The sequence below is a fragment of the Phoca vitulina genome, unplaced genomic scaffold (genome assembly GCF_004348235.1).
Source record: "Phoca vitulina isolate PV1807 unplaced genomic scaffold, GSC_HSeal_1.0 scaffold2, whole genome shotgun sequence".
NCBI classification, from domain to species: Eukaryota; Metazoa; Chordata; class Mammalia; order Carnivora; family Phocidae; genus Phoca; species Phoca vitulina.
The window spans coordinates 9,280,828-9,306,426 of NW_022589705.1; the positions used below are offsets into that span (position 1 = coordinate 9,280,828).

Genomic DNA, 25,599 nt, shown 5'->3' on the forward strand with positions numbered 1-25,599 from the left:
ATAATGATGAGCCTCTGTCCCATGTAGGAAACAACAATGACAAAAAAATAAAAAATAAAAAACCCTCATATATAGTTTGGGGAATTCCTCAGTGTGGAAGGTAGGGCACTTTGGGAGCAGTGAGCAGACTGGCCTGACTGTAATCACACAGGATATCTGTTTGAGGGCATCATAGGAGACTTTGAGTACTGGACTTTCACAGAAGATTCCACAGCAACTGCTGATATACTCATCAGCAGTGCCCTCTCACCCCTTCTCCACCACCAAGAACCTGGAGATAAGGTTCTCATCTGAGTGTGAATGAAAGGAGCAGTCTCCCTGCTTTGTGACTTTGGGCAAGTTTCTTAACATCTTTGAGCCTGTTTCTTCATCTATAAAGCAGGGATAGTAATACCTAGCGCAGAGGATTATCGGTAAAGCTGATTTGAAGTAATGTTTATAAAATGCTTAGCATAGTGTCTGCATATAGAAAGAGTTCAATCCATGAGAGTTGTCTGTTCCTATTAAACGAATGGCCGGGGAGAACTGGGAAATTCCTAAGCGTAATCAAGGGGTTAGGATTATAGCTCAGTTCAACAAATACGTGTTGTGCATGTGTTAATATTGTAGTCATACTGCCGGGAATTTATTCATATTTGTTCAACAAATACTACTAAGCAGTTGCTTGTAAGAAAATTGGTTCTGCCTATCGGTTACTCAGAGCCCTGAATAGTGCCAAAAAGATACTTTCCAATTCTATCCGTTCTTTTTCTTCTGAATGTATTCTGTATTTAGGAAGGTTTTTTAAAAAAGTAAGTAGACATTGCTAAGTGAAAGAAGCCAATCTGAAAAGCCTACATACTGTATGATTCCAATTCTATGAAATTCTGGAAAAGGCAAAACTATGGAGACAATAAAAGATCAGTGGAGGCCAGGGATTTCAAGGGAGGAAAGGAGGAATGAGTAGGTAGAGCACAGGGGATTTTTAGGGCAGTGAAACCATTCCATCTGATACTGTAATGATGAATACATGTTACTATACATTTGCCAAATCCACAGAATGTATGGGACAAACAGTGAACTCCAAAGTAAACTATGGACTTCGCTTAATAATAGTGTATCGATATTGGCTTATCAATTGTAACAAATGTAACACACAAAGGCAATATATTAATAATAGGGAAAACTGTGTGAGGGTGAAGATGAGGGAATATACAGGAATTCTCTGCACTGTACTTTCCTTTCGATTTTCACATACCTGAAATTACTCTAAAAATTTGTGTATTATGTTTTTTAAGTAAATAGAAATTTCTGATTTCATTTTATCTCCCAGTCTTACCTCCTGGAGATTAGACTTTATTTCTTGGGCTGGAATGCACATTTCTCCTTCATGTCCCTAAATTGCTGCATGTTTCTCTTAATCCCAGTACCTCCTCATTAAAACATCTTTCCCATAGGAATGGAAACTCCGTAAGGGCAGGGACTATGCCTTATTCATCTTCGTGAGATCATGTCAGTTTTCTGGTCAGAGCTCCTAATGTCTCCCAATCCCAAGTGCTTTCCATGTGTTAACTCATTAAATCTTTAAAACAACCCTAGGAATTAGGTTCCATTCTTATTCCCACCAGATAGGAGAAAACTTAATCACAGAGAGGTTAAGAAACATGTCCAATTTAATAAACCTAGTAACTGGCAGAGCTGAGATACCAACCTAGGTAGTCTGATTCCAGAATTTGCAGAAAAGTACCAGAAAACCCCCAAATTTTTTAAGGAGTAGGTCACACACATTTTTTGGGTGGTGTAATCATTAGAGGGAGACTCAATTATGTCTTTTCATTTTTTAGAAACTTATTTACTTATTTTAGAGAGAGAGAACATGGGGCGGGTAGAGGGAGAGAGAGAATCTGAAGCAGACTTGCCACTGAGTGAGGAGACTGACATGGGGCTCGATGATCCCATGACCCTGAGATCATGACCTGAACTGAAATTAAGAGCTGGACACTTAGCCGACTGAGCCACCCAGGCGCCCCACTCAATTATGTCTTTTTAAAAATGCAATAATAGAATGGAAGAAAAAAAGGAGAAACACCTTGCACAGAGTAGGAGTGGTATTGTCCTGCGAAAGTTTTGTTTTTTGTATATTACATGCATGTGTATTTGTGTTGGATGCCATGTAAGATGTATTTAGAAAGCTCACTGCCTTAATCTGTAAGGAGAACTATTAGCTCGGGTAACAAGAAGTGCAGAGCTGAGGCGGCGGCAGGCTCCTGCCAGCCACACCTGGTACCTGCCCCCTTGCTCTGAGAGCATGTTGGCCTCGTTCTGCGCATGTGCTGGCTTCGTCTCAGCAGCTTCTGTCATGTCCAAACGCAGTGATGTCCAGAGGCAGAAAAACACCATCCCTTCTAGAGAAACCTGTACCAGACATCCCCAGCAGATCACCCCTTGACTAGAATAGATATCCCCTTACTAGTCAGAGCTGAGTCTCATGCCCACTATAAATGAAGGTCAAGAAAGGAGACTGGGACTTCTATGATCAGATTCCGCCCACGTGATACAACTCCGGCCAAAGACTGCCAGCAAAGATAAAAGGCAGAATGGGTGTTAAGCAACCTAAGTGTTTGCCCTGAGTAGAACCCAGAAAAATAAAAACGTTTCAAGTAATTTCCTGTCTCCTTAGAGATGGAAGTTTAGGGCAGACTATCCTTTGATTCATCCATTCATTTATTCACTCAAATATTTACTGATTACCTCGTGTGCACCTGGGACACAGAGTTAAGCAAAAGAGACACGACTAATGCCTCTTTGGGAAAATTCTGGAAAAGGAGAGAGTAGTTGAATAATCTCAGAAATATATGTGTAACTACAAATTGTTATAAGTGCTTTTACAGAAACAAGGGAAATTGTGTGAATTGAGGCTGTAACAGGAAGATCTGATTTACATGGGGGAGGGTCAAGGTTTGGTCAAGGTTATGCAAAGAGAGAGCACAGACTCTTGTCTAAAAGAGAGAGATTTGAGAACTTTGGCTCCAGAAGCTCTTTGTGTAACATAAAAGGTCATCTTTGTTTCCATTATTCAGACATCCTTTACAAATCCTGGCCACCATTGCTTTTTCCTGGTGAATGTATGGGTTATTGTCCAAGTCATTTATCACAGGAGATCAGAGGCCAAAACTTCAAGATGGTTTGAAGGCTAGATAGTTGAGCTTCTGTTCACCTCAAGCTATGAAGAGGAATTGCACGGGACTATTGATAATGTTATTCTGTACCAGAGAGCCCATCCTTTGGAGTGGTTTTTGATTTTGCTCTTGTTCTGGTGTCTTTGTGCCAAAGGGCAAGATCACATCCTGTGTATGGGTCCGCATTCTCCCCTGAAGGTAATAAACATTGTCATCGTCGATAATTCTAGAACATGTGAATATGGAGGCAGGGCTGGACTCCAGAGCATTTCCACTGCAGTCAGGTCAGCTGGCCCCTGGAGCATGGGGGTGGGTGTGAGGGCAGGCAGAGAAGTATCCAGGAGAGGACCCCGCTGCAGACCCCAAGAGCAGTGATACTTCACGTTTAACTTCCCTCTTTGGCAATATCCATCTCGTATCACTAAGCCTTCAGCAAAGTCTTAACAAACCTTCTTTCCTGATCTTAGCAATCACTGTACGGAACTGGAGATAGGATCAATCTCTAGGTTGGGCAAAATGGCATGGGGAGAGCAGCAGTCTGTCTTGAGGCAAATGGGCATAACTGCAGAAGGAGAGGGTAGTAGTTTGGATCCCTATGATGATGACAAGCAGCTACCAGAATTGGTCTGTAGAGCATGTAAACACTTCTTAAGGGTTTCTCAGGAGCACCTGGAAACAGGAGCCTGGTAAAAGACAGTACTTCTGCAATGAAAAGAGACAGAGTGGAGACTACGGTGATTTGGGGCATTAAAGTGATGTGTGAGGTTTGGACATTCAGATTACAGTGTATTCTTTCTAGTGCTCGCAACCCCCCTGCAAGGTGATTTTATTATCTTAGAGGAGAGTGAGGCTCAGGGGGATGCCAACCTCAGGCTACAGGGCAAGTAAGCGGCAGGTAGGGCTGAGTCCAATGTCAGTCCATTCTGCCACATTACCTCCCCAAATAAAACTCACTTGGGAGCTTCCTTTCAAGACCGTCAAGAAAGAAAGGCTCATGTCATTTTCTTCTGCTTCCCCTCCAAACTCTGGGAGAATAACCTGTGGAATAATGTGGGGAATGGCAGTTACAGGAAGAAAAGAGGAAAGAAGCCTTTTCTCTTAGCAGAAACTGAGGTGTCTTGTTCTATCCTGTAACTTCCCACTTTCTGACCTACAAATCAATCAGCATCCATACCCATTCTCATCTCCTGTTTTCCCCTTCAAATAAAGTTCTCTTTTCCCTTTTGAAGCCAATCTTGTACCTACGCCTTCTCCCCTCCTCTCAGACCTTGATCCACCTGCCACTCTCATACTTTACATCTCGTCCCTGCTGTTCCCATCCCTAGGCTTATAAATACCTTCTAATCTGTCCCATTTCAAACCCATATGTCCCTCTAACCAAGCAACAATTAACTTTCCTAATGTTATCTGTACTTCCTCATTCTCAACTGGCTTATCCTCCATTTATGTCACCCTAAGGTCCTAATGAGCATTTTAAAAAATCTTTTAAAATTAAACTCATATAGGGGCACCTGGGTGGCTCAGTCGGTTGAGCAGCCAACTTTTGGTTTCGGCTCAGGTCATGATCTTGAGGTTGTGGGATCCGGCCCCGCATCCAGCTCTTCGCTCAGCACGGAGTCTGCTTCAGATTCTATCTCCCTCTCCATCTCCCTCCAGCTCTCTCTCTCTCTCACCACAGACACGCACACACTCTCTCTCAAATAAATAAGTAAAATCTTTTTTTAAAATGAATAAAATTAAACTCATATACATAGAGAAAAATGCATGGAAGTGTACAATGCAAAGAATGTTCACACAGTGAACACATCTATGTATCTGCCACTAGGTAAAGAATTAGGACATTCCCAGCACCCCAGAAGCCCTATGGTATTCTTCCAATCGTTACCTCCTCCTTCCTTCATAAATCTACCATCATCCTGGCTTCTCATACCATGTATTAGTTTTGCTTGTTTTTTAACTTTGTGTAGATGGAAGCTTACATTATGTGCTCTTTTGTATCTGGGTCTCTGGCTCAACATCACATTTGTGTGATGCAGGCAACGGGGGTTAATTTACGTTTTCACTGCTGTATAGTATTCCATTGTAAGAATGTGCCACAATCCATCCATTTCACTGTTTAGGGACATTTGAGATTATTTCCAGTTTGAGGCTATTTCAAATAGGATTTCCATGAACATTCGTGCATGTCTTTTTAGTGTGCATGTGCATGTATTTCTTCATCTGTTTTTAAGGGAAGGAAATAATTTGGTTGGCACCACCGTAAAATAGGTTGGGAAAATTAAGGCACAATAATATTCAACCAACCGGACAAGTTGATCATGAACAACCACTATACTTACACAGAGAAGCATAGGACACCAGGGCAGCCAAGAGAAGACACTTGGGGAAGAGATGTGTCCTTGTGTGTGGGTGTAACACACAGAGAATAGGGAACAGAAACAGACCGTGTAATTAAGTACAAAATTGCATAGGCCCAGAGTACAGACAACTCTTAGAACCTCCTGGCAAAGACTAGACAGTTTAATACCAGGGCTGGATTCTCCACTCCTGCTCACCCACCCTGTCTGTGACACAAGAGCTACCTGGAGGCCATTCATGGGAGAGGGAAAGGAGCTGTAGGTCTGAGGGTCATTTCTATAGATCCCAGACATATTTCTGGCTGTGTCTTCTGCCCTCTGCCTCCCACACTGAAACTGAGGCTAAAACCTCTGTGAATGGAGACACATCGGATGGACTCCGCACACCCTCCACCCTTCCCACCCTACAGGTGCAGGTCTGGAAGGGAGAGGGGAGTCCTGCAGATGGCCCAGAAGCAAGTGGGGCTTATCAGATGCAAATTTTCATGTCTGACCACTAAAGCTTGAAGTCTCTGTGTGTTTGGAAGCCAATGAATATAAGAAGGGTGGAGGAGGAGCTGAAAGGTTGTTTGGGGATTTGGGATTAGACCACGAGTGTGGACAGCTACAATTGACATCATCATCATCACCACCACCACCGCCACCACCATCATCATCCCTTACATGTGTATCACATAAGAGTCTACAAAGAGCTTTCTGTTCCTTAGCTTTCACATCTCTGTGGGGCGGCAGGGCAGGAATTACCCCCCCACTTCGCTGATTTGCCCAAGAACACTCTGGAGGGAAGGCAGGGTCAGAACTCTAAGCGCCTCTCCTGTCCCTCCTTGGGAACCCAAAGGGCAGCCCTTGGCTTGCAGTCGTTCTTAGGGAAGTGAAACAGGGAAAAGAGCGAGGGACACGTGCCCTGCGGGTGCAAGGACACAGAAGGCAAAAGATCTGGAAATGGTCAGAGGCTAAAGCGGTTGCGGGGTGGAGAGAGATGAAAGGTGGGAGGGTGTGCTGACTCTGAGAATTCTGTGCCCTCTGAGGTAAGTCCGGAGCCACCTGGAAGAGGCACCGATACCCAGAGGGCACTCCCAGCCCCCGCCGCGGAGGTAGGGCGTGACCGCGTCGCACCCGCGCGTTTGGGGGCTGCGGGCTTCGGCAAGTCAAACTTCCCGGGGCGCCCCACGGAGGGTGGGAGCGCGGTGGCGCCGCCCCCTCCCGGACGCGCGTCGAGCGCCCTCTGTCACCCCACGCCACCCCGCCGGGGGGCCGAGGGCAGAGCCGGCCCGCCCAGGTGCGCCGGGGGTTGGCCCACAGTCCGGAAGGTGCGCCGCCTCGTCCCGGGCCTGTGCCCTCGACCTCCCCCCGCGTGAAAGCGAAAGTGCCGGGCCCGCGAAGGGCGAACTTTGGGGGCGGGGCCGGCGCGGACCCGGGACGGGCGCCGGGCACTCGCCGGGCCATGGACGGGCTCGGCCGCCGCCTCCGAGCCAGCCTGAGACTGAAGCGCGGCCGCGGGGGTCAGTGCGGGGCCGGGGCGCGGGGGCGGCACGGACGCCCGAGGTCGGAGCCACGAGGCTGGCGGGGCGGGGGCCTGGGGAGCGTGGCGCGGGGGGCGGCTCCGGGGGCAGTCCGAGGGCCACTAGGAGCGCAGGCCCGGCGCCAGGTGAGCCGGAGTGGCGGGTGGCGCAGGTGCAGGGGATGGGGCCAGGTGGCGGTGGCGGAGGTCGGAGGTCAGAGGAGCGGCCAGGCCCCTGGGGGCGAGGGGGGAGGCGGCGGGCCAAAGGAAGCAGTTGTGGGGCCCCGGGGCCACGTGTCCTTCTAGCCAGGAAGCTTGTGGTGCAACCGCAGTGTTCTTGAGGCGCCCTCCCGGAGCCCTCGCCTCAGCCCCGCCCCGCCGCTCGGCTCCCCGACGTGACCACCCCCACCTGCGGGCGGCGGGGCCGGGGAGAGCGTGGCCCCCAGCAGACCGGGGACAGAGCCTGCTCGGCTGCTGCCTTAGAGTGTGCGGACCAGACAGGGCACGCCTCCCCTGGCTCCTGACACCCGCCCCCCCCCCCCGCACCTCCCCCCAGGTGAGGGGAGAATAATTACAGGGTTGTGGGGATTCAGTTAGAAGTCACTGTTCCTTCGTTCCCTTTCTTCTTAGCAGGGGCACTGGGTTTTGCAAGAACGCGATTAGGAGTTCCTTCATGTTTTCATTCATTCAACAAACATTTATTTCGGCTTGCCAGTAGCCAGTCCTGTGTCTGGGCAGCAGTAACCCTTAGATACTTGGCCCAGAGTTCCCACCTACCGAGGAGAGAGGAGCCGATTGGAAAGTAAATCGGGGCCGTTCCCAGCTTTCTAACATTGGCAGTCAAAAAGTTTAGCGAGACCCCTTCCTACTCCAGGCCGCCGAACTGGGGAGATCTGGGAATGAGATCAGCGCCCCTTCTACCATCACTCCTACCCCCCCACCCCCACCAACTCCCAGTCCTTGCTGTTCTCCCTAAACCCAAGGCTTACAGTATCTGGTTATTTCAAGGCAGAGAGGTCAGAGACCAGAGTGGGGGCAGAGCCTGGAACTGCAATGGCTGGAAAAGAGTTCAGCTACTCTGGCGCGCCTGGTGTCTGTCCTCTTTTCTCCGGAGAGTACTGGCCTGATCTTTCCTGGGCTCCCTTAACCCTCAGAAATCCGTGTGAATGGAAGAGTTCTGCCTTTTGCTGCCCAGAGGAGACATTCCAGTTGTTTCACCCACCCCAGCCCCCAAACTGGGCTGATGATTGTGCCTGGAGCAGCTTCCTGGGCACGGAGTAGCTGTGAGATGAGCAGCCTGGATTACCTGTCCGGAGGTCAGCCACCTGTCAGGCCAGGAGAGTGTGCCCTCTTCATCTTCCATAACACCCTCCACCTTTCTGGGGAGTTCCCCATCTTCTTTTGCCCTTTTGGCCTCAGGGCAATTGTGTGATAAGAGGGTGTGTGTGTGTGTGTGGGTGTACATGTGTGTGTAAGTCATCCTGGTGGGAAGACGTGGCAGTGGTGGTAGTCCTGAGTTGGGAGCAGCTGAACTAGAAAAGGAAGGGCCAGCTTTCCAAATCAAAGTTCCAGAGAGTCCCCTCACCTATACTCTAGCTGGTTCTGTAACTTTACTCGGGTGCCTGTGGGAGGGGCTTCCTGGTGGAGGAACAAGTGTAACCAGACTCCTGACTTCCCTAGAAAGGGTGACTCCCTCCTCAGCTAAAAAACTCAGGACAGGAATTTCATTCCAGGGCCCTGGGGATTAAATGAGATGACCTACATTAATAGGATGGAGTGTTTTCTCTTCTGCTTTTCTCTTCTGTTGATAAACCTCTTTGAAAGGAAGAAGAAAGCAATCTTTTTCTGGATTTCTTGGGCTTCAGCCCAAAAGTCTAGTAACTTCTTTTGTTTGATTTTATGAGTTTTGCTGTTCTCCTGGCTCTCCTGATAAAGCAGGAGGAAATGGGCTGAAAATGCAACCCAAAGGGTTTAGGGAAAGGAATAATTTCCTGAGGTTCTGGAATGACCAGTGAGAAGATTTGGGTTCTCAAAGACCCTTGCAAACAGGAGGCACCCCACATTGGTGGGATGTTTGGTGTGTACTGCATCCAGAAGGCGGGAGCATAGACATGGAACTGTCATAATTCCTACTCCAAACAGACTCTGTTAATAGTCCCTAAATAGTCCCTGAGTTATTCTGTGCCTCAGTTTCCCCATCTGTATCAGGAAGATACTTGTTCCTCAGACAGGTGGTGAGGATTATGCAACAAGTCTGTGTAGGTTGTGAGTAAGGCGTGGTGACAGTTCTGAGTGTTCTGGGTCATTGTCCTCATCATTACAGCATTTGTGACATCCTTATTTACTGTGATTGGGGTTCTCCCCAGGAGTCATGTCTGGGCCCCTGAGTACTGGCTCTTACTAGTCCCAAAGAAGCCTGGTCTGGAGCTCTTAAGAACAAGGCAGCCGTCTCCCCCTATTCCAGCAACCCACTTTCTGCCAGAAGGCTGCAAATTCTTTGCTGGAGTGGCAGACAAGGGACACCAAACGCTTTTGCCTCCTGGCTCTTACCCCATGCATTTACTCACTCAGAAATTGACATGAAAATCCCACGTGACTTATTGCTATTTTTCTCTTTTCCCCAGCCTCCGGACACAGCCTCGAGACACCACTAGAGCCCAGGGGGTCAGCTGCTCTGCTCTTAGCTTGGGCAGAACTATTGACCTGACCCAACAGGGGAAAAAGACTGAGCAGGAGTGGGGGTGGGGCAGGGATCACCCCAGTTGCTTTCCACTGTCACTGAGTGAGCCTCAGGCTGCTGATGCAATTAGTCCCCTACTGGGGGCCAGGGAGAATGTCCTGAGTCAGTGCTTCCTATGTGGGAAGAGGGATTCTTTGCGGGAGCTCTGGAGCCGGTCCCTTGAGAGAAGTCAGTCTTAGGATATATTGCAGGGGGGCGCCTGGGTGGCTCAGTTGATTAAGCGTCTGCCTTCGGCTCAGGTCATGGTCCCAGGGTCCTGGAATTGAGCCCGCGTAGGGCTCCCTGCTCAGCAGGGAGCCTGCTTCTCCTTCTCCCTCTGCTATTCCCCTGCTTGTACTCTCTGTCAAATAAATAAAATCTTAAAAAAAAAAAAAAAAGGATATATTGCGGCTGGTGAGAGATGCACCACTGTAGATCATCCTGACATATCAGGAACTCTTCAGCTCAGAGATGAGTTTGCTCTTTCTTTTACCTCCAGGAGAGGAGGGTTTTAGGTTCGGATCTATTTCCAGAACTCTCCTGCTAGAGAAAATTTTCCATGTAGAGAATTAATGGGCCGAGTCTATTTATCTTAATCAAGGGAGGCAGTGGTCTGCTGGCTGTGGGGAAGGTTTGGTCCTCTGCGCTTGCTTGCAGTCCTGAAGTTCTGGAAGCTTCAGCGTGCAGCAGGGGGGCCTTGCAGGGCTTTTTGGCCGTAGTGAATCAAGTTGAGATGTGAAAGGTCAGGAGTCAGAGTTACGGGGATATCAGATCCCTGTCCTGGGGCTGGTGAGGTTCCAGTGCCCACAGTCTGCTGCTGCTGGGCATTCTTCACTGTCCCGAGGTTGTAAATAAACCCATTGGGCAGACTGCAGCACAGGATTCACAGCCCTTAGCCCAGAAGCAGCTGGGCCTTAGAGGTGTTTGCTCGTGACCTTTTTTCTTGCCACACCTTGGGGCTCTTGGGAGGAGCTGAGGTCATAGCTGCAGTGCCAGTATGCTGCCTCTGTCAACGCGGGCGTTCGGCCGCCTTCCTGGGTCCCGTCACATCCTTCTTGCTCAATCATTGGGTGCTCAGCATGGAAGCTGCTCTCCCCTATCTGGAAGGCAGCACACGGGGTGGCTGCATGGAGTTGTGTTTGGAGACCGAAGCGGCAGCCTCTCTCCCAGGCTTTCTGTAGCCAGCTTGTGCTGGAGGAAGGGGAAGCGCTCCATGCGCCTGCCCCCCCCCCTCCCCCCGCCCAGGCTGGAGAAGATGGAAGGACAAGTGGTAGGCGGGATGCTCAGGCTCTTCCGCAACCGGCTGCCTCGACTCCGAGCAGGTCTGGACTGGATTGCCCACTTCCTGTTTTCTAGGGTGACCCCTCCGATGGGCTGTTTGCTTCTTCCTTCTCTTCCTGTAGAGTCTCTATAGCCTGACCTCCACCTAGTCCCCCATGTGAGGAGGCCGGGATGCTTCCCCTATTAGATTTCAGAGCTGGTCGTGCTGTCCACGGGGTTGGTGTGGCCACAGACACATGGCCCCGGGACCTGTTATGATTCAGGTCCATGTCCGCTCAGGCCTTACTGCTTCAGGTCCTGCGCTGGGCGCCTCTGGGTGGGCACAGTCTCTGCCTCTGGGGCAGAGGGCCTCCCGAGTGGCTCCCCAGTACATGTCCTTGGTTTCCACACCAGTGGTTTCTGTCCTCCTCTTGGCTCCCTGCGCTTTCAGAAATCTCCCAGGGCAGGCACGAAAACTGCCCAGGTGGCTCTCAGCCTGTGCCAGGCCCTGGGTCGCTGGGTAGGCTCCGGGGACCTTGGCATTGGCATGGCAGCCCCGAGGGGAGAGGTTGCCTGGAACCACACAGACCCCTTGGGGCACGGGCCACTGAGATACCAAGTGGGCCTTGGTGTCTTGGTTTCAGGATCTCTCCAGGACAATCTGAGGGACGCTGTAAAGGAGCCAGAAAGGGCCCAGGAGCACTGTCTGCCCCCCTTTGCTGGAGGGCAACACTTCTTTGAATACCTCCTCGTGGTTTCCCTCAAAAAAAAGGGTTCGGGGGCTGACTATGAGCCCACCATCACCTACCAGTTTCCCAAGGTAAGGTTGGAAGGAGGGGGCAGCGGGAGACAGGATTTGGGTGTTTGAGAGGCAGTGGGGGTAGGGAGAGGAGCCTCTCTCCCACTCCACCCTGCCGGGGCTTGAGTCTAGAGCCGCCCTGTGCTCAGTGCTCCTTTCTTCAGGCCCAGCCCGGTTTCCTGTTATCACCCACAGGATCTAGGTCTGGCTTCTTTGTGAGGAACTGACCTGGACTCCCTAGCCGGGAAAGGAGGCGGGTTCTTCTGCCCCTTTTGGGGCCTCCTCATTCTTCCAAATTCTGTCCTCAGTCACCCTTCTCTGTAGAGAGGCTTGCCTTCTGCCAGACCTCCTTGCAGGCCTCCCCTCCCTGGGGTGGGTGGGAAGGAGAGGGTGGGGCCGGCTTACCGCTGGTGGGCAGGCTCAGCCTATGGCCACAGCCCAGACACCAGGCTTCTTCTTGTCTGCGCCTGGGCTAGGGTAAGGGGTGGGGATAGGGCATCCTTCTTGTTAACCCCAACGGTTCGACAGCTGAGCTGGCCACTTCTCTTCTCTGATATGGTAGCTCTCTCACGTGGCCCTCCCAGGAGGCCAGGCAGCCTCTGGGCCTTTTTGTATTCAGTGAGGCCCTGGCCCCCTTCCTGCCTATGTGGGTCCTTAGGATCCTGATGTCTAACTCAGGCTCGTGTAGATTTGGCCTAGGAGGGGCTGTTCCAGCCCCGGGGTGGGTCCAGCCCCAGACTGCAGTCCCTGTGCCGAGTGACTTTGAGGCACACTTGAGCCCCCATGCCAGCAGGAAGGCTTATTCTCACACTGATCTAGAGCCTCAAAAAGAAGCCTGCCAATGCTCAGGCCCTCTCCGCCTGCCGCGGCCTCCACAATTCACTGGCTTCTTTTCCCGTTCCTTCTAGCGGGAGAACCTGCTTCGGGGCCAACAGGAGGAGGAGGAGCGGCTGCTTGGAGCCATCCCCTTGTTCTGCTTCCCAGATGGGAATGAGTGGGCACCGCTCACTGAGTATCCCAGGTAATTGCTCGGGCCTGGGACAGAGGAATCTGTGAATAGGGGAGAAGGGACAAGTGTGAGCTCTGTGGGCCCTGTGGCTTGCTGTGCATGCCAGTTTCTCACCAGCTTACCTCCTGACGCAGAGGGACTGGAGTTGACTCACTTATAAGCATCTTGCCTGGAGTCCCCCAAGGCCAATGGTCTTGACTAACCAGGTTGACCAGTCAGTCACCTGTGTCCAGAGAAGGGCAAGAATCTCTCACCTATCCTGGGAATGACGGTCGCCATGTGTTGACTGCTTCTGGCAGAAGCTGGACTTTATGGAAGGCCTTTGGCTTCTAAGAAGGCAAAGTGGCAAAGTCCCTTTCGGCATCACTCCTGGAATTTGGCTGCCTGAGCTCAGATTTTGGCTTTACCACTTTTGAGTCAAATGACTTTGGATAAGAATGACCTCCTCAGTCTTGGTGCCTTTGTCCTTAAAGTGGGGATAGTAACTGAACCCCCCTCAAAGGGTTGTTTTGAGAATTAAATGAGGGGGTATATTTAGAGCTGGGTGCCGATAAGCACATAATAAATTATTGATGTTATTATTACTCTCATGATTAATCAATCAGCAGCTCCCCTCTGCCCTCCTGACCCCCCTCAGCATCTGTCTGAGGCTGACTGCCTTCCTCTTTTAGATCCGGTAAGTAAATGCAAACCATGTGTCTGCTCTTCCTCAGGGAGACCTTCTCCTTCGTCCTGACCAATGTGGATGGGAGCAGGAAGATTGGATACTGCAGGCGCCTCTTGGTCTGTGCCACTCAGAACTGCCCCCTCCTCTCTGCGGCCTGCTCCGCTCCACAGCTGGGCTTGCTCAAGCTTCAGCTGCAAAAGCCAAGGCTCCCTGGCAGTGGTGGTTGCCGGGAGAGCCCAGCCCAGCACCTGCTGCCATGTTAGTGCCCTCTGCGCCCCTGCAGGAATGGGGACGCAGGCCCCTCTCTCCCCACCCAGGGGACCTTCGCGGGCCATGCTGTGGTCTCTGCTCTCCCCCAGGCTTTCAACAGCTCGCCCTGTGGGAGGCTCCTACCTAATCCTCCCTCCAGCTTCTGTACCCAGGCCTAGCTGCCTCGGGCCCTGGAGCCTCCCAGAGCATAGACCGGGATTCAGACAATGATTCTTGGGTCTTGAGAGGATTCTCCAAGTCACTTTTACAGTGTTGTCATCTCTAGCCATTCCCTCGTCTCCACAGCGCTCTTGTTCCCTTGCTCTGCAGACCCCAGATGGTGCTGGTGCTGGTGGCGGCAGGGCTTGGCCCCTTCCAGGCCATCTGCTTTTGACTTGGGTGGCCGCTCCGGCCTTCCTGCTGTCCGTGCCACAAACAGAACCTCTGCCCACCTCTGCCCACCCCCTTGCCCCGTGAGCCCCCCAGCCCCAGCCTCGTGCCCCATCAGCCCCAGTTGGGAGAAGCCCTAGGGAGGCTGCAGCACTGAAGGAGCCTCTCTGTCCCTCCCCAGCCTGCCGGTCGTGGCCCTCGCCTTCCCAAGGTGTACTGCATCATCAGCTGCATCGGCTGCTTCGGCCTGTTCTCCAAGGTAGAGGTGGAGCGGGATTCCTCGGGGCCTGTTGGGCCTGTTCAGCTCCCAGGTCTGCCTGGTCGCCTGACCCATCTGTGCTCCTGGGGCCCTGAGTGGAGCTCTTCCCTCACAGCCGGGGGCAAACCAAGGCACATTTGGGCAAACTGAGGCAGAGAGGAGCTTGGGCTCAACTTGATTTTAGAGAAAAGTGGGCGCTGAACCCAGGGGCCTGTCTCCCCTGCAGAGAGCCCAGGCTCCCCTTCTGGTCAGCGAAGAAAGCACCTGGAGCAGGACAGCAGGGAGAGCCCCAGGTTAGGAGGCGGGATTTTCCCGTTCCTCATCTGGCAAAGCCGTGCAATGATCCCTCACCTCCCTGACTCATGGTCTGGCGCGAGGCTCCAATGAAGTGACGTGAGAAACGCGGAACACTGAACAAATAATGAAGATAGTTACTATACAGGGTCATAGTATACTATTCCGAGACTCCCTCCGACTCCTCGGAGGGTGGAGTTCTCTAGGGCTTCTCCTGCTGGAGTAACTGGAGCGTCAGTACACCTGAGTTGGTCCTCAGAGTGAATGCGGTGTGTCTTGGTGGCCACGCAAGAGCTTCAGTGTGCTCTGGCCCTAGCAGGCCTTTGGGAGGATGAGGAGGGGACACTGTCACCTTTGCTTGGCGGAGTGTTCTGAGGGATGGAGTCTGGCCCTGGCTCTGGGGAGTCTCCAGTGGAAGTAGGAGGGCCGAGTGTCACCCAAGAGGCCCAGGCTTCGAGCTCCCGCTGCATCCAGCATGACTGGACATGGTACCATCGTGGATGATGATTTACTCTGGGAGGACTCCTGGGGGGAAGGCAGCTAGGAGGAATGGGGCCTGGTAAAGAAGGTAAGAGGAAGAAGGCAGCAGGTCTCCTCTTGCGCAGGAGATAAACAGCAGACTGGGCTCTGCCAGAGAGGAGAGGGAAGCAGTTGGTGGAGGGGCCTGGAAGGTCCTCAAGGATTGGCTGGACCAGAGCAGGGGTGGGGTTGGTGGGGTAGTGGAGCAGGGCAGGGATGGGATTGGTGGGGTAGTGGAGGGGGGAGGCTCACACGCGGGGCCTCTGCCGCCTCCCAGTGGCTCCCTTTGAGCCTTGCCTCCCACAATCCATACCTTGCCTTGCAGATCCTGGATGAGGTGGAGAAGAGGCACCAGATCTCCATGGCGGTAATTTACCCGTTCATGCAGGGCCTCCGAGAGGCAGCCTTCCCTGCTCCCGGGAAGACCGTCACCCTCAAGAGCTTCATCCCCGACTCAGGCACGGAGGTGGGTTACTGCGTACATGAGCCCCTCCCTGGCTGGAGAGGGCAGGCTTGGTGGGGGGCGGGCACCGCTCTCTCAGTCCTGCCATCCACCGGGTTAGCACAGACAGACTGAGCCAGGCAGGGATGGGGGCCCGACTGGAATTACCGACAGAGCTGAGAATCAAACCCACGGTTTCTGATCCTCCCAACCTGAAGCTCACAAGTACCTCATTACTGTTCAAGCCACCAAGACTTGTATTTATAATAAAACATGTAAGCTGAGGTTCCTGGTGCTAGAATGGATGATGCCCACAGCCCCCAAACTGCCACTTGTCTCCATTCCCCCCCATCTTCCCGTGTGTGTCCAGGATCTCTACCTGATGGCCTCCGTCAGTCTACTTATCATCCATCCCCACCCGTGCATCCCCACCCATGCCTCACGGGGATGCTACAGTTGCAGGCACTAAGCAGACCGAGGCACCAAGTAGGACATTGTTTTAAGAATCCCAGTCCTGACCCTGGGGACTGCGGAGGATCCGTGTGTCTCTCTGAACCTTGGCTTCCCCACCTAAAGACAAGGGGGGGGGGGGGGGGCTAGGCTTTTCCCCTTTCTCCCAAAATAAGCACGGAACGCTTGCCATGCGCCAAGCTGTACTATTTTCTGGATATGAAGTGGTGAATACAATGAATGCGATTCCTGACCTCCTGGAGCTTAAAGTCTAGCGGAGGAGACAGATGTTCAATAAGTAAACGCACGAGGAAAGTATTTTATTTAAAATGGCGTGACAGTGATGAATGGGAAGGCACGGGATGCTTCCTGAGAACATGATGGGAAACACACATCGAATTGGAGGGGGCCTCTGAGACGGAGGGAGGCGGAGACCAGGGGGCCTGAGCCGCGAAGGCCCTTGGGCAGGAAGAGTGCATGGAGGGGCGGGCGCAGGCCGGCCTGTGGACCAGGCTCCGGACCCGTCCGCAGGGCCCTGAGCGCGAGGGAAAGGAGGGGAGGAGCGGGGTCCGATGTACGTCGGTGGGACGAATGGAGCGGAGGCCGGTGGAGGCCCAGCATTCGCGGCCCTGTGATTTTTCAGTGTGGCGATCCCTCCTCTCTCTGATTCCCCTGCAGTTCATCTCCCTGACGCGGCCCCTGGACTCCCACCTCGAACACGTGGATTTCAGTTCTCTGCTGCGCTGTCTCCGTTTTGAGCAGATCCTTCAGATCTTTGCCTCTGCGGTGCTCGAGAGAAGAATCATCTTTCTGGCAGAAGGTCTCAGGTGGGTCCAGCCGCTGAGCAGCTCTCCTGGGCTGACTGGCACCCCCGGGTTCAGAGGACAGGCTGGAGGGCTCTCTGAGGGAATCCGGCTGTAGGACCTGCGTGCCTCCAGGTCTGATTTTGTACTAAGCCTCGTAGAGAAACAGCTGTTGCAATTCCCCTGCTTCTGCCTCCAAACTTGATTGCTTCCTAAGCCTAAAGAAATTTCCAGATTTAGCTCTGAGCAGGGCTTGAAGTGTTCCTGGGACAGCTCAGGCGGAGACCAGTCAGGGTGGGTGCAGATGTGATTCTACTCCTGATGGCTTAGGGAGGGAGGCAGGGCACAGGACAGGGTGAGAAGGCGTATGCTGGTATGGAGGCCAAGCCCGTCATCCTTAAGGGCAAACACATCTCATCTATCCATTTATTCACTCATCCAACAAACATTTATTGTGTGTCAACATCAGGAAGATAGGGACAAACTAGACATGGTCATTGACCTTAGGATATGTAGAATTCTCTAGTGGTTGAAAGCAGAGATGTTGAAATCAGCAGAACAAGGTTCAAATCCAATATATTCTTCCACCTTTAGCTGTATGCTTCCCCTTAGGTCAGTTTCTTAACTTCTTGAAGTCATGATCTCCTTATGTGTAAAATCAAGATAGCAATTGTACCTACCTTATAAGGTTGTGTCGAGGGTTAAATGAAACAGTGCACATTAGGTACCTACCACCTTTCCCAAGTGCATACATATTGGTAAGAGCTAGCTGGGATTTTTTTGGGGGGGGGTCTTTTAATTTTACTTATTTATTTTTATTCTTTTGATTATTACTTTTTATTAAGTATAGTTGACATAGAGTGTTATGTTAGTTTCAGGTGTATAGCATATTGATTCAATAATTCTATACATTATGCAGTGCTTACCCAGATAGGTGTAGTCAATGCCTGTCACCATACAATACTATTACAATATTATTGACTATATTCCCTATGCTGTACTTTTCATCTCCACGACTTATTTATTTTATAACTAGAAGTCTGTACCTCTTAACCCCCTTTGCTTATTTTGCCCATCCTTCCTCACACCTCCTCTCTGGCTACCACCAGTTTGTTCTCTGTATGTATGAGTTGGTTTCTGCTTTTGTTTGTTTTGTTTTGCTTTTAAGATTCCACATAGAAGGGAAATCACATGGTACTTGTCTTTCTCTGTCTGACTTATTTCACTTAGCATAATATCCTCTAGGTCCATCCATGTTGGTATGAATGGCAAGATTTCATTATTTCACATGGCTGAGTAATATTCCATTGTATATACATCTTCTTTATCCATTCATCAATCGATGGACACTTGGGTTGTTTTCCTATCTTGGCTATTGTGAATAGTGCTGCAGTGAACATAAGGGTGCACGTAGCTTTTCAAATTAGTGTTTTTGTTTTCTTTGGGTAAACACGCAGCAGAATTACTGGGTTGTATGGTATTTCAATTTTTAATTTTTTGTGGAACCTCCACACTGCTTTCCACAGTGGCTGCACCAGCTTGCATACCCACCAACAGCGCACGAGGGTTCCTTTTCTCCACATCCTCTCCAACACTTGTCATCTCTTGTCTTTTTGATACTACCCATTCTGACTGGTGTGAGGTGATATCTCATGGTGGTTTTAATTTGCGTTTCCCTGACGATTGGTGATGTTGAGCATCTTTTCGTGTGTCTGTTAGGCCATCTGTATGTCTTCTTTAGAAAAATGTCTATTCAGGTCCTCTGCCCATTTTTTAGTCACTTGATGATGATAATTTTTGGTGCTGAGTTGTAGGAATTCATATATTGTAGATATGAACCCTTTATCAGATATATCATCTACACATCTTTTCCCATTCTGTAGGTTACCTTTTCATTTTATTGATGGCTTCCTTTGCTGTGCAAAAGCTAGCTGCTATCCTTAATAATAAGTTCACAGTTGAAGATATCTCTGGGCACAGTCAAAGAAGGGTACTGTCATGTCTTGGTCTCTGCCTCTTAGGGGCCTCAAGTCTGAGAAAAACACGGGGAGACATGTGACAGAATGGAGGAGAAAAATATGAAACAGTGGGAGGCTGACCGTCTATTGCTGTCTGGGGAGGGAGAAAGCCAATGAGATTGCGTTGACAACCCTGGTTCTGTCTTTTAGGGAAGAAGAAGAAAAGGACGTTAGGGACTCAAATGTTAGGCCAGAGGGCCAGGTGGATATCATGGGTTTTAGAGGAAAGGAAGTTTGGGCAGGGAGTAAAGGCTGTGGGTTGAACCTTCTACAAAATCAGTGATAACCAAAAAGGCACTAATTGTAAGCCAAATCCTTCATGGAAGTGGTGTAATCTTTTGCTCTGGAAATAGCACTTCCACTTTCAACCCTGTAGAAAAATGAGAAGGTTCTGTTGTGGCTAGGGCTGGGGTTCCTGCCTTTCCCCTGAGATCAGTGTTAAGGAAGTGAGGGTGACTCCAGGTGCCCGCTGACCTGGATACAGGCCCAGGTTGGCAGGATTCGCCGCTCAGGTGCTCACTTTCTCCAGGGGAATCCCACCACTCCCCATTTCCTTCCCACACTGAGTTTGCCAGGCTCCCGAAGCCCAGGCAGGGAGGGGACTTCCAGTCAGCCTCAGCCTTGGCTGGACCCTCAGAGACTCAGTCTTTCTAACTCAGGAATTGCGAGCTCCATACCAAGAACTGGAACAGGGTTCCTGCATGCGTGTTTTTATTGGCCTTGGCAGGAGGGTTGTTTGGAGAAACGGAGAGCCATGAAGAGGCCGTGGGGAGGACAGAGAGCGGGGCTGGGTGTGTGTGTTGGAGGGTGGGTGGGGTGAGGAGTCTGCCTGAGCCGTGACCAAAGCAGTGATCACGCAGGGAATGCTTCACTGGAAGGGTGGAGGAGCCACCTCTCTGGGACTTTCCGGCTAGCAATCGCTGGGCAAAGGTTCCTGGAATCTAGGAATTTCCCAGGCTAACTCAGGCACCAACCTGTTAACTTTAAATAACGTCGAGGGGCCAGAGGGAGCTGTGAGAGGTAAAGACTGGGGGTGAGGGTGGATAGTCACAAGGAGGAAATAGGGCTTGGCCTCTCTGCTGTGTTCCACTGTTTACATGTTTGTCTCCTTAACTACGCTGTAAGTTTGTTAAGCAGGGTCAGTGCCTTGGACTTCCTGGTCTCCACATCCTTAGCACAGTGGCGAGGCTATAGAAGGCTCACCCCGTGATTCGCTGGAGTGAAGGCATTTCCTCTCCCCTCCTCTTTGGGGCCACTAGTGTTTTTGTGCAGAGGTGAGAGAGAAAACTAACTGAGAAAAGAAGGATCAGAGAGAGGCCCTGTCCTTGATGAGAGGAGGCTCAGCCTCTCCTGGTTTCCGTCCCTCCGCTCCCAGCTACCCTTCCTCACAAGCTCTGCGACCAGCACAGCTCCCAGACTTGCTTCTACTGTTGGCGGGGGAGGGGCCATGGGGGCTGCATAGGGGTGGAGGCGCAGGGAGGCCTGTCTGACTCGTGTTCTCTGTGCCCTGTCCCCAGCACCCTGTCTCAGTGCATCCATGCTGCTGCCGCGCTGCTCTACCCCTTCAGCTGGGCACACACCTACATCCCCGTTGTCCCCGAGAGACTTCTGGACACTGTCTGCTGCCCCACTCCCTTCATGGTCGGAGTCCAAATGCGCTTTCAGCAGCAGGTCATGGATAGCCCCATGGAAGAGGTACGGTGCTAGAAGAGGGCATGACTCGGAGCCAGGCACAGCTGGAGTCAGACCTGGGCTCTGCTGCCAACCGCTGTGTGACCTGGAGCAAGTTGCTTCACCTCTTTAAGCCCGAGCTTCTTATCTGTAAAATGGGGATATCGGTGTTCAAGTGCTAGGGATTTGAGGGGAAATAACCTGCAAAAAGCTCATAGCCTGGTGCTTAACATAACTGATGCTCAGTAAGTGGTTGCTTCCTCCTCCTGAACGATTTCCTTTTGGATGTAAGGGCAGCTTATTCAGGGGTCATTCAGCTGTCCTAGGTCAGTTAGTTCCAAAGGGCAGGCTTTGGGCTGTCCTATCTCTCATCTGAATGGACAAGCACAGCTGGTCTATACAACACACAGCCCACTAGAATTCATTCGCATTCCTTGCAAGTGAGCTAACGTAGCCCTCCTACAAACTATGAGTCTTGAAAAATGCAGATTTTTGTAGCAGGAGTTAACTTTTTTATAATTTTAATTAATTAATTTATTTTAGGGGGTGTGTGTGCATGCAAGTGGCGGTGGGGGGGGTTGGGTGCTCAGAGGGAGAGGGAGAGAATCTTAAGCTGAGTGCGTAGCCCGATGTGGGGCTCAATCTCACACATCTGAGCATGACCTGAGCTGAAATCAAGAGTCAGATATATAACTGAGCCACCCAGGTGCCCCAAGTTATCTTTCTGATTACCTCAGAGTGCACTTGGCTAATGAGGATATAGGTCCAGATCCCCCTTGATTTTGTCATCTTATTTCTTAGCAATGCCCCAGACACACCAGAGGGCTCAGTGGTGAAAATGGGCATTGGTAGCATAAAGCTATCTCCAGTGTTGGAAAAACAACTCAAAACGTGCACTCTGCTTTGAGTTGTCGGTAGCCACTTTCCGAAGATCACCTTACTGTAATCTCGAGCCACCAGAGTTACTTAGTTGCGTCTGCACTGGCCAACCATGGACTCCCCTGTGCAAAGGGCTGACCAAGGGAAGAGGTGGGGTCTTGTAAGCTACTAAAGAGGCAGGAACCAGCCCTGGTGGGAGGACTTCTTCCAATTGCATAAGAAATAACGGAGGTCCAGAGAACTGTTGATTCATTCGAGGCCACACAGGCAATGATGGAACCTAGCACCACAGATGGAACCAAAGCCCTTCTTATACAAAGTGTTGCCGGGAAGTAAAGAAACGGGCTGTTTCCCTTCCTCGCTTCCTTGGCCTTCCCAGACCTCCTCAGAAGTGCTGAGTAGATGGGCCCTTTGAAGCAGCCTTTGCCATGTGACTAACTGGGTCAGAGTAGCAGCCCCATGTTTGGCAATGACTTAAAATGTCCCAACCCTAGGAGTTATGAAACTTGCTGACGCTGCAGTTCCAGCCCCCCCCCCCCCGCCCCCCAACAGCCAGGCAGGAAGATACCCCAAGGCCAGCCAGACTGCAGCTCCTGCTATCCAAGAGCCTTGGCCCATTTTAGTCCTCAGCAGCTGCTCTGTGAAATGGGCAGGGGATGAGGAAGGGGGAGGGCCAGGGGCCAACTGTGGCTGTGGGGGGATTCTCTGCCCACAGAAGCTCTGGAAGGGATTACTCGACGGACAGTAATATAGCAAATACTGGAAAGATTTTGGGGAACTTCACAAAAAAATTCTTCATGCACATTCTTAGCTCCCTGAAATGAACAGCCTTCCCTGAATAAAGAACGGCATCTAAGCCTGTGTATTCAAGAGGCCTCAGGCCTGGGCTAGTTCAGCTTTTCTCCCCTGAGGATGCATGATGACACTGCCTGTTCTGTCTTTTGGCACACTTGCCTGTTCCTCTTTCCCTTTATTTGGAAGAAGGGCGCATAGAAGGATCATTCACCGTACTGACATTACGGAGAGTCAAAACTGAAAAGATGGGCCCAACAGGCATTTAAATGACCAACCCAGACTCTGGGGGATCCTGGTAAACTGCGGAGCACAGGTCCTGCCTAAAGGAGGCAGCTGCACTCCGTTCCATCCGAACATGGTCCTTTAGAAACGTGGACCAACCAGTGTTAGAGCTACTGACTTTTCAGAAGCCCCCAAAGCAAATTTGATGTGAAATTTTCCAATTTAAATATTGGAAACCAACTCAATTGTTTAAAAATACTCTGAGGCTCAAAGAAACAGATCGGCAGGCTGGAATCTAACCAGCAGGATGCTAATTTGTAATGTCAGGTCTAGACGGAGGGCCGCTCCGGCAGTGATGAACTCAAGTGCCAGCCCTGTGCTCGCCTTCCCCACCGCCTGCAGACACATGGTCTCCTCACTGCCTTTCCTTCCCTGTTCCTGTTGCCCTGGGCTCATTTCCTTCTCTTCCTGTTTCCTTCGGGAAGGCCCAACAATCCCAGGGAGTTTTTAAAGTAGGACTCCCGGGCAATCGTACATAAAGTTGCTGCAAGCATTAAAAGATCAAAAGGTGTCCACTGCTGGCCTAAATCTGATCAGAGGGCAGGGAGCTGAAGGCGTGGGGAGGAGAGGGACGCAGTACCTAGGACAGCTCGATCTAGGCTTGGAAACCGGTTCTACTATTTGTAGGACCTCAGGCAACTTCTCTGGTTCCTCATCTGCAAAATGGGGATAGTGCCTCCCTCTACAGGAGCGTGGGGAGGATTGAAGGAGAGAAAATGTGCAAAGCCTGATCGTGTGTGCCGTGTGCTCAATGTTCCATATATAGAAGCCATTCCTACGATCAGTGTTTCATTAGGAGAGTGACCGCCTGTGGCTTCCCCAGTTGTAGTCTCTCCTACCTCAGCGCTCCTCCTCCACCTTCCTACACCTTCCTGCCTTTCCCCAGGAAGGGACCTGGGGTTTCCAAGGATGGTGAGAAAGGAGGGTGTCAGGCAGAAGGGAGAATTGCCGGTGCTGATCTTGTTGCCCACTTGGGCCGACAGGTGCAGCCACAGGCAGAAATGCAGGTGCTGTGCTCCTGAGGTCTCTGATGGGAAGAGAGAAAGCCATTCGTTCTGTTTATTTCAGGTCCTGTTGGTGAATCTTTGTGAAGGAACCTTCTTAATGTCGGTAAGTGTCTGGGCTCTGGCCCCCTGCAGGCCCACCACCAACTCCATCACTCTAGTGTCTCCCGTGCGCCATCTCCTTGCACAAACTTGAAGTGCTTTTCTTGGGTGAGAACCCATGCTAATAAGATCTCTCTCCAGGAGCCCGTGGCAAAGACGCAAACGGCTTCACTACCAGGCAATCGGTTTTGGTGCCTCTAGAGCAGGGATGTAAACCCCGTGCCACAGGGATACAGGGGAGAGTTGCTAATGTTTACAGTCAGATGGAAGGCCAAGAAGCGGCTTCTGTTGCTTCTCTCCTACGTGACCAACTTGGGGTGGAGTCGGGGTGTAGAATTCATGCCCTCCTCAGGCTTTCTACCAACACGGCACACCTCCTCCCGGACTGCTTGACTTCCGAGCTCTCCTCTCCTAGGTTGGTGACGAAAAAGATATCCTTCCACCCAAGCTTCAGGATGACATCTTAGACTCCCTTGGTCAGGGGACCAATGAGCCACAGAGTAAGTCCTGGGTCCCCCTTATTTTGGGTTTCTCTACAGAACCTGAGGGCAGGATTCCCAACCATCCCAGCCAGAACTAAAATGCACTCACTCAGCAGTCCTGGGCCAGTCTCAGGGGCCTAGATTCTAGGGCAAGTCTGAGTGTGAGATTTGTCTTCCCAAGCAATGGTGAAGAACCTGTACCCAGTCTCCCATTTTAATCAGTAGTCATGAGCCCGACCCTAGCTGCTTCCCCAGGAGCTTTCGACCTGCCTCAGAAGGCACATGGGGGCAGGAGTGGGTGGTTCTTCTGAGATGGCCTCTGTGTGTCTCCTGCAGCTTCAGAACAGCTCAACGAGCATGTTTCGGGCCCATTTGTGCAGTTCTTTGTCAAGACGGTGGGCCACTATGCTTCCTATATCAAGCGGGAGGCAAACGGGCAAGGCCACTTCCAAGAACGGGCCTTCTATAAGGCTCTGACCTCCAAGGCCAACCGCCGATTTGTGAAGAAGTTTGTGAAGACACAGCTCTTCTCTCTTTTCATCCAGGAAGCGGAGAAGAGCAGGAACCCTCCTGCAGGTATACGGTGACAGGCCCCTATCATTCCAAGGCCAGAGAGGGTCACTGCCTCCAAGTCAGGTGTGGCACTAGGATGAAGAGCATTGGCTCTGGAAGCCCGCAAAATAGACAGGAGTCTTGTCGGTGGGGTTGGACCGAAATAAGCTGAAGCCTCAGAAAAATGCCTCTGGGCTGCCATTTTGTCCAAGTTGTTCTTTGTTTTAGTCTGGAGCTAATTTCTATTAATTATTCTATTTGTAGCCCCGGTTTGGGGCCAAACTGAGTACCTGGCTCTCGAGAGGCCCATGAGGACATGGGAATCCTAACGGGAATGTGGGTGTGGCGGGGGAGCACGGGGAGCAGAGAGGTTACTTCTGATCCCCATTCCTAAACTCATCATCGTCCGCCTGGCCAGATGACATGCCTCTAACACCTGTATAACCCACAGGCTACTTCCAACAGAAGATACTTGAATATGAGGAACAGAAGAAACAGAAGAAATCAAGGGAAAAGACTGTGAAGTAAGAGCTGTGGTCAACAGGAGGGACTGGACTCACAGGCCCGTTTTGGACTTTGGCCCCTGCCAGCATGGTGGGATCGGCAAAGTACGCTGCCGCCTCCAGAATCCACAGGCTTCTTCCAGGTCCTGGTAGCCAGGTCTTGGGTTTGGGACCCCTGGAATCAGCTTTCTCTAGACTCTGGAAGGCTCGGCCTGTGTGCTCAGAGCTGGGCTCCAAGCGGCATGTTCTGCACGGGCAGCGCAGGGCGGCAGGCCGCAGTTAGCACAGGTGCTGAGGAGCTTCAGAAGTCGCCGTGACTGCCCTCTTCCAGGAACCACTATTACAAAATCCTCAACACGGAAAGCACTTGTGGCCCAAAGGCTCCGTCTCTCCACATAAAAAGAAGTCTGTGGACATGTGAAGCTAAGAATAAAG

The 25,599-nt window shown here is 51.3% G+C and overlaps 1 protein-coding gene across 3 annotated transcripts; it reads left to right on the top strand.

The window, feature by feature from the left end:
• Positions 1-6,793: 6,793 nt before the first annotated feature.
• Positions 6,794-25,599, top strand: DENND2D (DENN domain containing 2D). 3 transcript variants are annotated; one of them, XM_032415850.1, is made up of 12 exons: positions 6,794-7,017; positions 11,640-11,815; positions 12,703-12,815; positions 13,517-13,586; positions 14,291-14,368; positions 15,507-15,647; positions 16,752-16,900; positions 20,412-20,589; positions 23,590-23,631; positions 24,043-24,127; positions 24,446-24,685; positions 25,113-25,599. In XM_032415850.1, exons 1-12 carry the CDS (start codon positions 6,960-6,962, stop codon positions 25,187-25,189), a joined length of 1,407 nt encoding a protein of 468 aa, XP_032271741.1. In that variant the 5' UTR covers positions 6,794-6,959; the 3' UTR covers positions 25,190-25,599. The 3 variants fall into 3 exon arrangements, with proteins under 3 accessions (XP_032271741.1, XP_032271733.1, XP_032271752.1); XM_032415842.1 differs by lacking the exon at positions 6,794-7,017 and adding an exon at positions 10,796-11,057; XM_032415861.1 differs by lacking the exons at positions 6,794-7,017; positions 11,640-11,815 and having other exon boundaries at positions 12,737-12,815; positions 13,517-13,728.

What these genes read in the sequence shown, in the direction of transcription:
- DENND2D (XM_032415842.1), top strand. Translation starts at nt 10,949, where the DNA reads ATGCGCCTGCCCCCCCCCCTCCCCCCGCCCAGGCTGGAGAAGATGGAA. An exon ending in TCCCCGACTCAGGCACGGAG is followed by an intron (nt 15,648 to 16,751) that starts GTGGGTTACTGC and finishes ATTCCCCTGCAG; the next exon opens with TTCATCTCCCTGACGCGGCC. An exon ending in AAGGAACCTTCTTAATGTCG is followed by an intron (nt 23,632 to 24,042) that starts GTAAGTGTCTGG and finishes CTCCTCTCCTAG; the next exon opens with GTTGGTGACGAAAAAGATAT.